This window comes from Rhinopithecus bieti, unplaced genomic scaffold (assembly GCF_001698545.2).
Source record: "Rhinopithecus bieti isolate Rb0 unplaced genomic scaffold, ASM169854v2 scaffold_12, whole genome shotgun sequence".
Lineage (NCBI taxonomy): Eukaryota > Metazoa > Chordata > Mammalia > Primates > Cercopithecidae > Rhinopithecus > Rhinopithecus bieti.
Genome location: NW_016803028.1, coordinates 248889 through 264130, shown reverse-complemented (window position 1 = coordinate 264130; position 15242 = coordinate 248889). Strand labels below are relative to the sequence as shown.

Sequence of the window (15242 nt, the reverse complement as noted above, 5' to 3'; positions counted from 1 at the left end):
CAGTGTTGCCCCTTCCATCCTTCTTCATTCTAAATCCAGAGAAATCTTTTCAGAATGAGAATTTGACATCACCTGTACCCCCTCCATCTTAAAAACCTTCAGTGCTTTTGAGCTTAGACTCCTCAGCCCAACACCTAAGACCTTTCATCATCTGGACCTACTTCCTTCTCCCCCAAAGAACATGTTCCAACCAAACTGAATTGCCTGTGGTTCCCCACATATGCAGTGTTATCTCTGCGTTTTGATCCCTCCCACAAGTTGTCTCCTCTTCGTGAAAAGATTATCTTCTTCCACCCTCTTCTCCCATCTTTTGCCTGACTAACAGCCAACTGTGCCTGATACCAAATTTGCATAAAACTCCAAATCCACCTGAGGATTTCAAGTCTTCCTTGACACACAGACTCCTCCATCAAGCCTGGGCCGCCACCATCCCATCTGTCTCCTTTACTCTAGCATCAAGTACTGCTTCTTCATCTGTAAGAGAGTTTGAACCAAAGTAAAGTACCAATCTATAGTCTGGTGCTACGGACTGAACTGTGTCCTTCCAAATCATCGTAACCCCTAAATTGACTACATTTGGAGTAAGAAAGTAATGAAGGTCAAATCATGTCATAAGGATAGGGCACTAATCTGATGGGATTAGTGTCCTTACAAGATGAGACACAAGAGAGCTTGTGCTCACTCCTGTTCTCTCTTTCTCGCTCTCTCTCTATCTTCCCCTCAAGTCCCATCTTTCCTCCCTCCCTCTCTGCCATGTGAGGACACAATGAGAAGGCTGTTTTCTGCAAGCCAAGAGAGCCCTGACCAGAACCCAACTATGCTGGCACCTTGATCTCCAGGGTAGCAACTTCTAGTCTCCAGAACTATGAGAAAATAAGCATCTGTTGTTTAAGCCAGTCTGTGGTATTTTATTATGGCAGCCTGAGCTGACTAAGGCAACCCAAGAACGCCTCCTGTCTGGTTCACCCACATGTCCCCAAGACATGGCATCTGGTCCAAGGTTGACCTTCAATAAATATTTGTGGAATCAATGAATCCTCCTATGGTCACTATGAACCTAAGGGCAAATCTTCATGATAAAATGGTACATTGTTATGAGTTAGAGACACAGATTCTGACCTGAAACCGAGTTTTCCTCTCTTGAAAACAGACTAGAACGGTGCTATCCTATGGAACTTTCGACGATGATAAAAACGTTCTCTATCTGCGCTGTCCAATAGGAGTCACCAGCCACACATGGATGCTGAGTGCTTGAAATGTGGCTAGTGTGACAGAAGAACTGAATATTTTATTGTTTTGATTAATGATTACATATAAATACCATGTGATGGTGGCTCCTGTACTAGTCAGTGCAGGACTGCGCTGTTCAAGGAAGGCCCAAGCCCTGGGCACTGGCCTCATTACACAGATTGCTTTCCGTGCCAACTGTACCCGGCACCAAATGTGCATAAAACACAGTCGATTTTCACAGAGCTGACACAGGTAGCTTTCAAGTGGTGTTAGAGTGGCCTGGCACAGAGAGGCTGGCAAAACGCTCACATAAAAGGCATAATGGGGTACCGTTTTGCAGAAATTGTGATGCTTTATGGGCCTCCGTCTGTGATGAAACCCATCAAAGGGCAGGTTCATCCCTCGGTGACCAGAGTTAATTGAAAATTTAAGACCCAATCAAATCACCCAGAATTGAGATTTTTGGCAGCTTATGTGCTTCACTGTAAGATTCCTGCTGCTTTTGCCTCTGCCAACCCCACAAGTGGGGCTGCATGTTCCAGTATCTTCAACAACAGCACTGAGCTTTAGGCAAGGGACAAACTCAACAGTGTTAACTGTGATCCTGACTGTTTTTTTTTTTTTTTTTTTTGAGATGGAGTGTCACTCTTGTTGCCCAGGCTGGAGTGCAATGGTGTGATCTCGGCTCACCGCAACCTCCGCCTTCCAGGTTCAAGCAATTCTGCCTCAGCCTCCTGAGTAGCTGGGATTATAGGCATGTGCCACCACGTCCGGCTAATTTTGTATTTTTAGTAGAAATGGGGTTTCTCCATGTTGGTCAGGCTGTTCTTGAACCCCCGACCTCAGGTGATCCACCTGCCTCGCCCTTCCAAAGTGTTGAGATTACAGGCATGAGCCACCACGTCCAGCTGATCCTGACTTTTTTGCAAATGCACATGACGGCACCCTTCCTACCTAAGCCATCAGGTGGACATGGGCTGATACCCTTTCCCTGACTTGTATTTGCCTAAGAGTCAAATAATCATCTTCTCCATGAAAAATAAGTGTATAGAGTGTCATTTAAAAATCTGCTGGGATTAAAATCTTATGGGGGAGGAATCGTCTTATACCATTCAACATGATAAGTTTTCTAACAACAACATTCCAGTTGGTGTTAATGCCTATTTGTGTAGCATCTTGCAGTCTGGCATCACAAGAGCTTTGATGCCCAAGATTCTAGAATTCTATATTCGAATTCTTGCCCCTGCCACTTCCTACCTCTTTGGGCAAGTTACTTAACCTCACTGAGCATCCATTTCCTTGTCTGCAAAAAGAAATGAGTTTATCCACCTACCTTACTGGGTTACTGCAAACGTAAAACGACATAAGAAGCCACACAAAGACAAATGTTCACAGCAACTTAACCTGTGATAGCCAAAACTTGGAAATGTTTATCAAGAGGTGAATAGAAAAATTAACTGTGGTACAAGTAAACAACAGAATACTACTCAGCAGTAAAACAGAAAACACACCAAACAACAGAAATAAATCTTAAGTGAGTAAGCTGAGTGAATAAAAAGAGCTAGGTTTTGAAAAAGAGTACATACTATTTGATTCCATTTATATAACATTGCGGGAAATAAACTCAGTGATGGAGGCCGGGCGAGGTGGCTCACACCTGTAATCCCAGTACTTTGGGAAACTGAGGCAGGCAGATCACCTGAGGTTAGGAGTTCAAGACCAGCCTGGCCAACATGGCAAAAGCCCGTCTCTACTAAAAATAAAAAAAAATTTGGGCGTGGTGGCAGGCACCTGTAATCCCAACTACTCGGGAGGCTGAGGCACAAGAATCCTTTGAAACCAGGAGGTGAAGATTGCAGTGAGCCGAGATTGTGCCACCACACTCCAGCCTGGGCAACAGAGCGAGACTTCACCTCAAAAAAAAAAAAAAAAAAAAAAAAAAAATCGGTGACGGAGAGGAGATTAGTGGTTGTTTGGGATTGGAGGGATAACAAAGGGGCATGAGGAAACTTCTGGGGCAATGGAAATGTTCTGCATCTTGATGTGGTGAGGGTTTTATGGGTTTGAACACTTTAAATATGTGCAATGTAGTTTACTTCATTTATACTTTGATAAAGCTGAAAAATTTCAGAAACATGAGATCAGGCCAGTGTAGTAGCTCATGCCTGTAATCCCAGCACTTTGGGAGGCCGAGGTGGGTGGACCACTTGAGGTCAGGAGTTTGAGACCAGCCTGGTCAACATGGTGAAACTCCGTTTCTACTAAAAATACCAAAATTAGCCATGTGTAGTGGTGCATGCTTGGAATCCCAGATACTCAAGCGGCTGAGGCATGAGAATTGCTTGCACCTGAAAGGCAGAGGTTGCAGTGAGCCGAGGTCACACCACTGCACTCCAGCCTGGGTGACACAGCGAGACTCCGTCTCAAAAAAAAAAAAAAAAAGAAAGAAAGAAAAATGAGATCAAGACGTAATGTCCTATCACAGGACTGGGCACATAGTAGCACTCAACAAACGTCAGCTCTATTCTGGAGAATAAAGAATAATCTCATTAGAACTCCTGGAAGAAAAACATGAGAGACCGCCAGGGAAAGGAGTCAGCATTTAGTTCTAGGTTTACTAGGACCCAACTATGCAGAACAGGCTCATCTCAGCTAGAAAGCTGAACAAGGAAGACAAACAGAAAAATAAACAAGGCTTGGTCCTTGCCCCCAGGGAAACACAAATACGTTTAATATATGATGTAATCAAAGTGTCAAAAGGACGGTATTGACAAACTACAGGCGTGCACAAGAGAGTAATTCTGATAGAATGGTTGTCAAGAAGGAACAAATCCAGGTGGGTGGGGTCCTAGCAAGCAGTAAGAGGTGGGGGCCTGTGCAGAAAGGGCTGCCTGCACTGAATCAGAGAAGCAGAGAAAAGAGGGTCCTGGGCAGGGGTGGCAGGCAATGCCGTGACACACTGTCCTCCAGGGAACAATAGGGAGAGGATCTACGAAGGGCAAGACCAAGCTACAGAAAGCCCTGAGCTCTGGCTTGAATCTCAACTTCATCCATCCAGGGAAGCCCCCTAAAGAGTTGTGCAGAATCAGATGTGTGTTTTACACAAGCAGGTCCTATCTACAGGGCAACTGGGCAATTTATCAAGAGTGCCGACATTCACATCCCTCAATTCAGTAATTCCTGAGGAAATAGTCAGAAATGTGTACAAAGATTTATGGACAACATTGCTTATCACAACATTATTTGTAATAGCCCAAAGCCCAAAATAACTTAAATGTCCAATAAAAGGGGACTGCAAAATAAATTATGGTATACTGAGTGATTAAATCATATATAGCCATTAAATCATACTTTCCAAGCATAGGCATGACAGGTGCACACCTCACTGTACAATGTTAAGTCACATAAAAGCAGGATTCAAAAACATACGGTGAGTATTCATTCAGCAATTATTTGCTGATTATCTATTAAGTGCCAGGCACTGTCCTAAGCACTGAGGAAGCAGCAGAGAATAAGAGAGAAAATCCCTGCACTCATGGGAAGGGATTCTATCTTCTAATGAAGGAAGGCAGACAACAAAGAGGAAACAAACAGCAATAAGCAAGATATATTGCAGGCTGCATGGTAAGAAGTGCTATGGAGAAAATCAAGAGGGGAAAGACATGGGGAATTGGGAAGAAGGTAGAAATTTTAAAGAGGTGGTCAAAGAAAGTTTCAGAGAGAAGGACCCTGTTCTCTCTGAAGATGAGCAAGGGGATCCTGGGGGAGGACTTCCAGGCAGAGTAACAGGCAGTGCAAAAGCCTGGAAGAGGACTGGCAGGTTCACGAAAGAGCAAAGCAAAAGCAGCGGAACACCAAAGACAAGCAGTGGGAGAATGCGGTCAAGGGGAGCTGTGCCACTCTTGGTGTGGCAACAGCCACAGGAAAGCTCTGAGCAGAGGACTGGCAGGATCTGTAGGAGGACGAGGGCAGGAGCAGGGAGGCCATGTGGGATGTCCGCCAGTGTTGTCCTAGTCCATTATAATGGGTATATGTTTATTTCATAATCAGAAAACAAAAGATAATTCCATCAAGGACAGCACAATGCACAAAAGCAGTGTGGATGCTGCAGCTGAAGCTCAGGGAAACAAACAAATAAGGAGGTCAGGGAAATCATTCAGAGACCAGCTACAAAGCAGTGGGGGACAAAGCACTGCATGGAAACTTCATGTGTTTGTGAAGGTTCTTGGGAGCAAAGCTAGTCTTCATCATGATTAAAGACATATAACCACGATGAAAAAAAAAACACAACTGCAAAAGGGAGAAAAAAGAATTCACCCATCATCTCAGCATCCTAATACTTAAATACTTCCTTCCAATCTTTTCTCTTAAACATGCTTCTGTTTTTCCCTAATCCTCCCACAATGCCCAGCACATTGTAGGCACTTAACTATTCACTGAACAAATAAATGGAGGACCAAATGCATGACCAAATGCTCCAAATAATTGTGTGTTACATTAGCTATATTAGAGGCATTTACAGACATGGTTTTAATAGGCTTGGGCGAAGGAATGGCAATTACACGCAGGGGGAAACCATGGTCATAGGTATCTGCACATGTAAGAGGATGGTGGTGGCATGACTGACTCATCAAGGGCACTGGAAGGAAGCAATCTGAAAAAGGAAGATGCTGGCTTCAGTTGTGGTGACTTGTTGCAGGGGATGCACAGAATGTCCCTGCAGAGACACTCAGCTGTCCTTTCTCAGAGCTCAAGAAGCAATTGGAGCCTCAGTACAGAGATAGTCACAGCAGAGAGTAGTCGGGGAGGAGGGGAGGAAGAGAAACATTTGCAGACCCTACTGCATGCCAGACACTGTGCCACGAGCTTCATACATATCTACCTTTCTAATCTTCACAACTGCCCCATGAAGTGGACACCCGTGTTCCTTTTATGGATGAAGACACTACAGGACTGGGAAGCTCGGTGATTTACCCAGTTACTCTGAAGCAGAGCCAGGACTCAAATCTATGAACTTGAGGGCTTTTTCCACTCATTCTCCTTTCCAATCATAGAAGCTTAAAGTATACCCAGAAGCCCAGGGAGAAAATGTATTCAGATGACTTCGTTACATAGTGCCCAGTTTTTGCTCTCAAACTCCTGGGACCCAAAAAGAAGAGCATTTTCTTTCTCTTCCAAAACATCCAAAACATGTTTTCCAACTCACTATTAAAACCTGTGGAGTTCTTTTTGTTTTTTCATTTGTATGAGTCTTCTGTCTCCCGTCAGATAGAACACTGCAAGATGCCAGGACATGCCTCATGACTTCCCCCCTCAACACTGGCCCAACACTCTGCACACAGCAGGTGTTCAGCAAATGCTCTGATGCTGATGCTGACCATCCCTTCCCAGTCTTCATGGGCTATTCCCTGCTTCCTTAGTCCTTGGACACTCATATGGGAGGTGACCCGACTCCCTCTGGCTCAGCCAAGGCAAAGCCAAGCCCAGATGGATGAGCCCTCTTGAGAGATGGCAGACAACAGGCAGGTGAATTTGGGTGGACAGGAAGTTTCATACGAGGAGAGACAGCAAACCTTCCTTCTCCACAGGGCTTGCTATGAAACAGTCTGCAAACTGGTTGGCTCATGGGCCAAATTCAGCCCATCCATATGTATTGCTTGGCTCACACATGATTTTCATTTGTTAAAATTGTAATTAGTTGCTTTTTTTTTTTTTTTTTTTTTTGAGACAGAGTCTCGCTCTGTCTCCCAGGCTGGAATGCAGTGGCACAATCTCGGCTCGCTGCAACCTCCGCCTCCTGGGTTCAAGCAATTCTCCTGCCTCAACCACCTGAATAGCTGGGATTACAGGCACCCACCATCACGCTTGGCTAATTGTTTGTATTTTTAGTAGAGATGGGGTTTCACTATGTTGGTCAGGCTGGTCTTGAACTCCTGACCTCAGGTAATCCACCCGCCTCGGCCTCCCAAAGTGCTGGGATTATAGGCGTGAGCCACCGCGCCCAGCCACTATTTTTTAAAAAGTGAGAGATTTCACATAAAAATCTGGATCTCTGTAAGCTGCCCCCTTGAGACAGGCCTGCCCTTTTCATTTCTTCACAGCCCCTACCCCATCCAGCTCTCTCAACAGCACCCCCATCCCCTGTAGGCCCCTGCTGGAGACCCCACCTGCCCGTGTCTGTGCACAGCCCGTGTACTCACCGGCACTCAGAGTTGTGAACTCCAGGAAGCGGTATTCATAGGACACATCTATCTTGGTTTCCACCTGAGGCCTCTTCAAAGTTGAATAAATATTCCCAGGCCGTTTTTCGTCACGTTTCTCTAACTTGTTCAATCCGCAACCCATTTCAGCAGCTGCTGGCCAAAGGAAAAAGGCGGGGAGGTGATTTTTTCCTGAGATTTTGTCTTTAAACACCCTAGTATAAAAGACGCCATAATTTTCCTGAAGAATACATGGCAGACCTCAGCCTTTATGAAACTGAGGGTATAATTTAATATAGGACCTGAACACAGACGACTGTGCTCAGTATCCAGGCTGGCTTCTCCTTCTGCTAAGATACTATTACCAGCCGTCCTGAGATTTTTTAAAATGACACCAAAAGCATACCTGTTTTATATCTTTTTTTCCCCATCTGAGGAAAATAATACCTCCCACTGCCTCAGTTCCACTATAATCTGTATCCATGCATAAAAAATGGGATCTAAAAAGCAATACAGTGCATTATAATGTCAGCCCATCTATAAAAAACAAGAGACGTGTCACCTTCACTGTGGTTGCTAAGACAGAATAAGTTGTTGTTACAATTTCAAAACTCCAAGTCCTTTCTACCCTCAACAGTAATTATTTAGACAGGAAATTTATATTCATAAAACATCTCTAAAAGTAGATGGTGGTATTTTTATGGGCCTTGTCTGAAAGTCCCCTTTTCTTCATTTTAGACCAAACTGCAGGAAATAATAGTATGCTTCCAAGCTCTTAGAGAGTCATTTTAGACCAAAATGAAAACTGACTGAACACTAATAGCAGGGATAGAGCAATTGGAAGCAGAAATCCACGTGTATTAGAGCAAAAATCTGTAGTTCCAGTTTGAAAAGAAAATAAAGAAATGTTAAAGTAATGGGCACATTAAGGTGAGCTGAGCTTCCAATCTTCCATGGGACGAAAAACAATGAAGGCTCTCTGTTTATTTGGGTAGAATGACTTTCATGAAATAGCTTTTCATCCACTCCTCCCACTTCAGCAGAAGAGATTTTGCTTTTGTGTACAAAGCATAACGGATGCTTCCCTCCTCTCTGGGGTACCACTGCTGCCATCAGAACATATTTCACAAAAATATTAACCAGCCAAGAACATCACACACAGAAACACAGTGACCACTTCCTTTTAGAGATAAGAATTTCCTTTTGCTTAATTCATTTTCAAGGTACCCAGCTTCCTAAGGCAATTTGGCAAGCTCCAGAAAAACAAACTGAACCTCAAAAAAGCAACGAGGGCATGGGGTGGGTGGAATGGAAGGAGGTGGTGTAGCGACAACTAGGCTCTACTTTTCAGTAATTTAAAAAAGTCTGAAAGAATGGATGAGAATAGGAAGGCTTACTTATGCCTTAATAAGGGAACATTAGAATCCAAAGGGCCAGAGCAGACATGATTTATGTGCAATCTGCATGAACTGATTACTTGTAAAATACTCTGTAGCTCTGCAGATGAAACAGCTGATATGTAAAGGGCTGCATATTTAACTGCTGAAAAGCAAGCCGGCTGGCATCCACTGGGACAAAGCAGAAAAGAAATGGACAAGGAAGCTTCTAAGTGTTGGGAAGAGGTAACCCGTCGAGATGTGCACTATTACTCTCTGCAAAGAGCCCAAAGGCTCGCCAAGTCACTCATTCATGCAGATTTACTCATGCCTACTATGGGCAAAGCATTATCAGCGATTCAAACAATGTGGTCTTTGCCCTCAAGGAGGTTAGCCTACTACAAGAGGGAGGACATTCAAGCTATAACAAGATGGGAAAATGGCAGGGGCCTGGAGATGGGCTTTGCTGGACAGACTCCAAATGTGATGACGTAGAGATGGAGGCACAGCAAGAGCAAAGGCATGGAGGCAGGAAGCTGCTCCATCTGAAGGGAAAGGGCAGGCAGTGCAGTTTGGCAGGCTGGAGAGGCAGTGTGGGGTTTAGGGTGTCAGAGATCTGGGCCCACCACTAGCCCATATGGTGCCTTTGTGAGAATTCGAAAAAGGTGCCCCCTCCTCTAAGGAATGCACCCTGTCCCAGCCATGTCTTACTGAGCACAGCAAGGTCTGGATCTAAGCCCCTGCACCTCTCCTTGGAAATAATCTTTATAACTGTACGTGGCAGTGCTGCTTCAGTAGGGGGGAAGTTAAGCAAAATTGATTATGATTAGCTAGCCATATAAATAAATATGGGGGTGGAGGCAAAGATTTCTTAAAGAGGACACAAAAAGCTCTAACTACAAAAGAAAATTTTGATAATGTAGGCTATATTAGGATTTAAAACTTCTGTTCCTCAAAACACACATTAAAGAGTGAAAAGGCAATCCAGAGACTGAAATAAGCTATTTGCAATGCACTTGTCAAGTGGTGCACTGGTAAACCAGCTCTCCAAGAAAGACAGGAAACCCCGACTTGTAGTTTGCCTATTTCTATGGTGTAAACACACCCACCATGGCAGATTTCAAGCTGCCAAACATGATGCCACGGAAGGCAGAGTGGGGAAGAGATGCTAAAATCAGCTCTCAAAAGCCAGTGTGTGTTGGCTCCTGCACACTAATGCATTCATGCAACAAAGGACTCACATCCACCATGAATCAAAGAGCGCCTAACAAATTGATAAGGAAAAGATACACTACCCAACAGCAAACAGGTGGAATGCCTCAACAAACACCCATGAGGATATGCAAATGGCCAAGGAACACATGAGAAGAAGCTCAACTTCACGACTCATCAGGGAAATGAAGGGAAGACCACAGTGAGATTTAACAGGCATCTACCAGAATAGTTCGACATTTAAAAAATTGATAATACCAAGTGTTGGCAAGGATAAGAAGCAAATGAAATTCCCCTGCACTGATGGTGAGCGTGTGAATTGGTACAACCACCTTGGAAAACTGACAACATGTTGGAAAGCTGAATGCATGCCTATCCTGTGACCCAGAAATTCCTCTCCTGGGTATATACCAACAGAAATGTGCACACATGGGCATCAAAAGACACGTATGAGAATGCTAACAGTAGCATTACTCATACCAGCCCTATCCTGGAAACTGCCCAAACACCTTCCAGGGGAAGAGATAAATACATTGTGGTATACTTACACAATGAAATATTATAAAGCAATGAAAACATGGAAACTAGGATTATACACTACATCAAAGAATCTCAAAAATCAAAAGGAGTGGGGTGGGGCAGCCAGACACAAAAAGTACATTCTTTCTTACTCCTGTTTTACAGAGTTACAAAACAGGCAACACTCATCTCCAGTGTTAGAAGGTGTGGTGCCGGTTACCCTTGGGAGAACAGTGACTGCATAGAGGATGAGGGGGCTTCTAGGGTACCAGCTTTGCTGTTTCTTGATCTGGGTGTCAGTTACACCAGTGTGCTCAGTTTGTGACGATTTACTGGGCTACTGAGCAGTCTCTGTATTGCTTTGTGTGCTTTCCCATAGTTATACTAAAAGGTTAAAAAATAATAAATTTGTGACCTTACAAATGCACAGATACATCTCCAACAGTAATGTTAGGATGGAATAAAGGCAAAACACAAAATCATCTACGTACTGGGTCTCAATTCTTCTAATTAAAAACTGAAGCAACATTTACAGCAGGCATGTTCATCTGATGCTAGCTTATCCAATAAAGCCACTTGTGTATACACTACAGAGTCCTGGGGAGGAGAAAGGACTCTTCTCTCTATCAGGCTGGCAGCAGGTTCTAAAGGGTGGCAGCAGTTTCTCCATACTGAGCCCTGCTGGAGACCTTGATGGGAGCAAGGCTGAGTGAGGAGTGAATAGGCTAGCAAGCAAGGGAAGGCACTCATGCCCATACCCCTCAGACTCAGGCAGACCTGCCTTGCTCTGGAAGGCAGGGTGTTTGAAGACCTCCAAGAAGGAACCTGTTCCTCAAAAATCCTCCCACTTTTGCTACCTTATTATGTAAATTCTCATATTAGAGGTTCATTCCTTTGAATCAGAATTACCTTTCCTAAGTATCTCCTTTGAAATGACAAATATCTCCATGGAAAGGACAACAAGCTAAGCTCCTGGTAGCCACTACCACTTTAGTATGATTTTATTTTGTCTATAATTTTTAATTTATATTTAATTTATTTACAGTTTCCTTGACAGTAGAAAGGAGAAGGTTACCAGGATGAGAAGAAAGATTTGGAAAGGGTTGGGGTGGGGATCAGGAGAGTACCAAGAAGCATTAGAAAACTCTTGGGATTCACAACTTTGAGTTTAAAGTTTCAATCAGACTGTCCCAACCTTGAGGCTTCTGCCCCAGCTCATTTCAAAGGGCATTGTGCTTGATATCACAGTACATAAAGGGGCTCTGGGCAAATTATCCATGTGATCAGACACAGAATAAGCTAAACAGTATGTTAAATTCAACCAAATTTGGCTTGCAGATGCCTCCACACTTGAGTCATTACATAGGGAACTGCAACTTAGTTTAGTAGGTAAACTAAGTGAAAGCCTAACTTAGGATGTATACTTCTGTAACAAATAGCTGAGTCTCAGCCAATCACAGCAGCAGAGATGCAGTCAATCACAGGCAACGAACCCAAGCCAGCTGTCTCTGTACCTCACTTCTCTTTTCGGTACACAAAACACTGCCAGGATGTGTTTCAGGCAGGTCACTGAACCTGTTCTGGTTCTGAGGCTGCCCGATTTACAAATTTTTCTTTGCTCATTCAAACTCTGTTACATTTAATTTGTATCAAGTTTTTATTTTAATAAATACCAGCCAGCACCAAAACTGTAATATCATTGAATGCTTGAATCTCAAATTTTAGAGATTGATTTCTCTGGAGTGCGTGCAACCCTAGTTTAAGCAACTGTTTCTAAAGCACAGCCCTCTTTGGAAAGGCAGACACAGGAAGTAGTTGCTGGCCATCAAAACCTTAGTGTGAATTAGTTCCTCCTACTCTTTTGTGTAGAGGCAGCTACCCTGCTCCCTGCTACCACACCTGCATTCCTTTTGTTTCTCCCTGGATTTTGTTCCTCTCCACCAACTCCCACCCCTGTCAAAATAGGAAAGACTTTTGCATCATTCCAAAAATGTCTATAGTATGCTCAAAACAAGTCACAAAATCTAGCTTACAAAAGTAGGAAAATAAGCTGTAACAGTGACTTGCACACTATTACAGAGTTTTCTAGGCTACACTGTTTACCATGTGACATTCCCAAACCATGATCACACTAGAATCCTGCAAGAGGATGGAGGCAAAAGATAGGTATGTTGCTTTTGAGGGCAGTGGGAGGGAAGGCAGAAGAAAGGGTCTAAGGAATGGTACTGCCAGATGCAGACAGAGGACACGGATGTGCTGCACATTCCCTCACACAGATGTTCTTCTCGGTGGAAGAACATCTTTCACATGTGTCAAAGTCTCTAGTAAGGTGGAAGGTAAATGGTAAGTAGGATGGTTTTTAAATGTGGCTCCAAAATCCACTGACATTCCTCCTATTGAGCCTATTGAGAGGTGAGGTCTATGTCAATTACCCTGAGTCTGGGCTCCACGACGGCTTGACCAATAGAATCTGATGGAATTTAACACAGTTCCAGTTTCTGGACCCAGCCTTAAGAAACTTGAGAACATTTGCTTGCTAACTCTTGGGGTGCCTGCTCTTGGAATCCAGCCACCACGCCATGAGGAAGCTCAAGTAGCCCCAAAGAGGGCCCCATGTGGAGAGGAACCAACAGCCAGGACCAACTTGCTGGCCATCTTGCCAGCAAGCCATGTTGGAAGTAGATCTTCTGCCTCAGTCAAGCTGCTGATGCCATGTTAAGCAAAGACAAGCTGTTTCGCCAAGCCCTGCCAAAGCTGCAGATTCCTGAGCAAAAGAAGCTACTGTTGTTGTTTTAAGCCTCTGAGTTTTGGAGTGGTTCATTTATACCATAAGCAACTTATACACCAAGTCTGCTCAAAACGACCATGGCCTGCCGCTTCCTTGGCACTTGCTGAAGGTGGCCTGCTTTTAGGGCCCCTGTTTCAGCCATTCACCCTTTGAAGGGTATTTGGGTTGTTTCTGGCACTGGCTGATTATGAATAAAGTGGCTATAAACATTTGCATAGAGGTTTTTAAATGGACATAAGTTTTCACTTCTCTATAGTAAATACCTAAGAGTGGGGTTGTTGGGTTATATGGTAAGTGCAGGGGCCCTGTTAATGATAAAATGCTTCCCTTTAAACACACAGGATGTCCAGATACTGCCCCCACGAGAGGTGTATGGAAAGTGAGACCTCTCAAAGATCAGCTAGCCCCTGCTCAACTGGGGCATCAGCTCACCAGGTGGAATCACGCCCAACGGTGCTATTCACTGACTTTTTCTCTGGTTGTTGTTTTTGTAAAAAACACATGCTAAAAGTCACCTGTGTCTAGTGAGACTCCCCTAGTACTTCATGTAGGCTCCATCCTGCTCCCACAGCTCCACCCTTCCAAACTCCTATGCTCACCTCATATTGACACCTAATGTTGATCAGATTACCTATTTTATGTGTGAGTTCATTGTTGGATCAGCTTTGATTGACAGTTGTTCAGGCATTTGTTTCTCTTTTTATATTTTTGTCTTCTCAGCAGACATCCCTGAAACTATGTGTATAGGTCTCCCGAGCATCAAGGTACCAAGAAAAACTTTCCTAGAAGTCTTCAAAGGTAGAGGAAACAGAGGAGGCCTTTCCCCATTCCTATGGTGAAACAGTGGGGAAATAATCAAAATATACATACAGTTCCCCAGCAGAAATTGGTAAGGGTAATTAGGAACTAGATGCTTTCTAAAGAGGAAAATAAAGAAATCAGAAGAAGGTTCTGAGACCCGAACTGCAAGAAGAGGATGGTAGACATTGCAAATGATCTGGAAGCAAAGATCCCTTGAATGGTGATGTTCTGGAAAAAATTGGGGCTGAATCAAACCTTAAGTGGGATGTCTCTTTGGTACACGGTGGACCAGCTTCTTACAGGAACTATTAGTTCCATGAGGGAGGGAGCTTATGTTCCAAATTCATTCATCCATCCATTCATTCAACTCACATTTATTAAGGTCTGCTTTGAGTCAGGCACTTGGTTAGGAAACACTAAAACTGGGAAGGCCAGGCCCTGCCTTCAGGGAGATCACAGAGACGATGACGAGATACCCATGGTGCAGTGTGGCTGACTGTTCCAGAAGTCTGGACAGAATGCGGGAGCATTCTGAACAAATCACTGTTATATAAAACACAGAGATGGGTGTGGTGGTGTGCACCTGTCATCCCAGCAACTTGGGAGGCTGAGGTAAGAGGCTCTTTTGAACCCAGGATTGCGAGGCTGCAGTGAACTGTGATCACACCACTTCACTGCAGCCTGAGTGACAAAGCAAGACTTATCTGTAACAAAACACACACATGCACACACACACACAAACACAGCACATCGCCAAATACTTGGCTCCAGAAGAAGCTGACCAGCAATGGGGCACAATGTCCTGTGTCATTTTAAATGTTAAAATGTTTAAATTATTATTTTAAAAGTATCCTAATTTGTTTCTGAAATGCTTCCCACGATGCCCATAAAAACACTGGAAAACTGCCAGGCGCGGTGGCTCAAGCCTGTAATCCCAGCACTTTGGGAGGCCGAGACGGGTGGATCACGAGGTCAGGAGATCGAGACCATCCTTGCTAACACAGTGAAACCCCGTCTCTACTAAAAAATGCAAAAAACTAGCTGGGCGAGGTGGCGGGCGCCTGTAGTCCCAGCTACTGGGGAGGCTGAGGCAGGAGAATGGCGTGAACCCGGGAG

The 15242-nt window shown here is 44.1% G+C and overlaps 1 protein-coding gene across 4 annotated transcripts in view; it reads right to left on the bottom strand.

The window, feature by feature from the left end:
* The window catches only part of RFTN1 (raftlin, lipid raft linker 1), a 207154-nt gene that overhangs the window by 178822 nt on the left and 13090 nt on the right, over positions 1-15242 (bottom strand). For 3 of the 4 annotated variants that reach the window (XM_017879929.1, XM_017879847.1, XM_017880082.1), the window contains exon 2: positions 7431-7583. In XM_017879929.1, coding sequence (XP_017735418.1) covers positions 7431-7575 — 145 coding nt within the window. In that variant the 5' untranslated portion in view covers positions 7576-7583. Of the gene's footprint in view, positions 1-7430; positions 7587-15242 lie in introns of all 4 variants that reach the window. The other variant, XM_017880015.1, reaches the window with a different exon arrangement.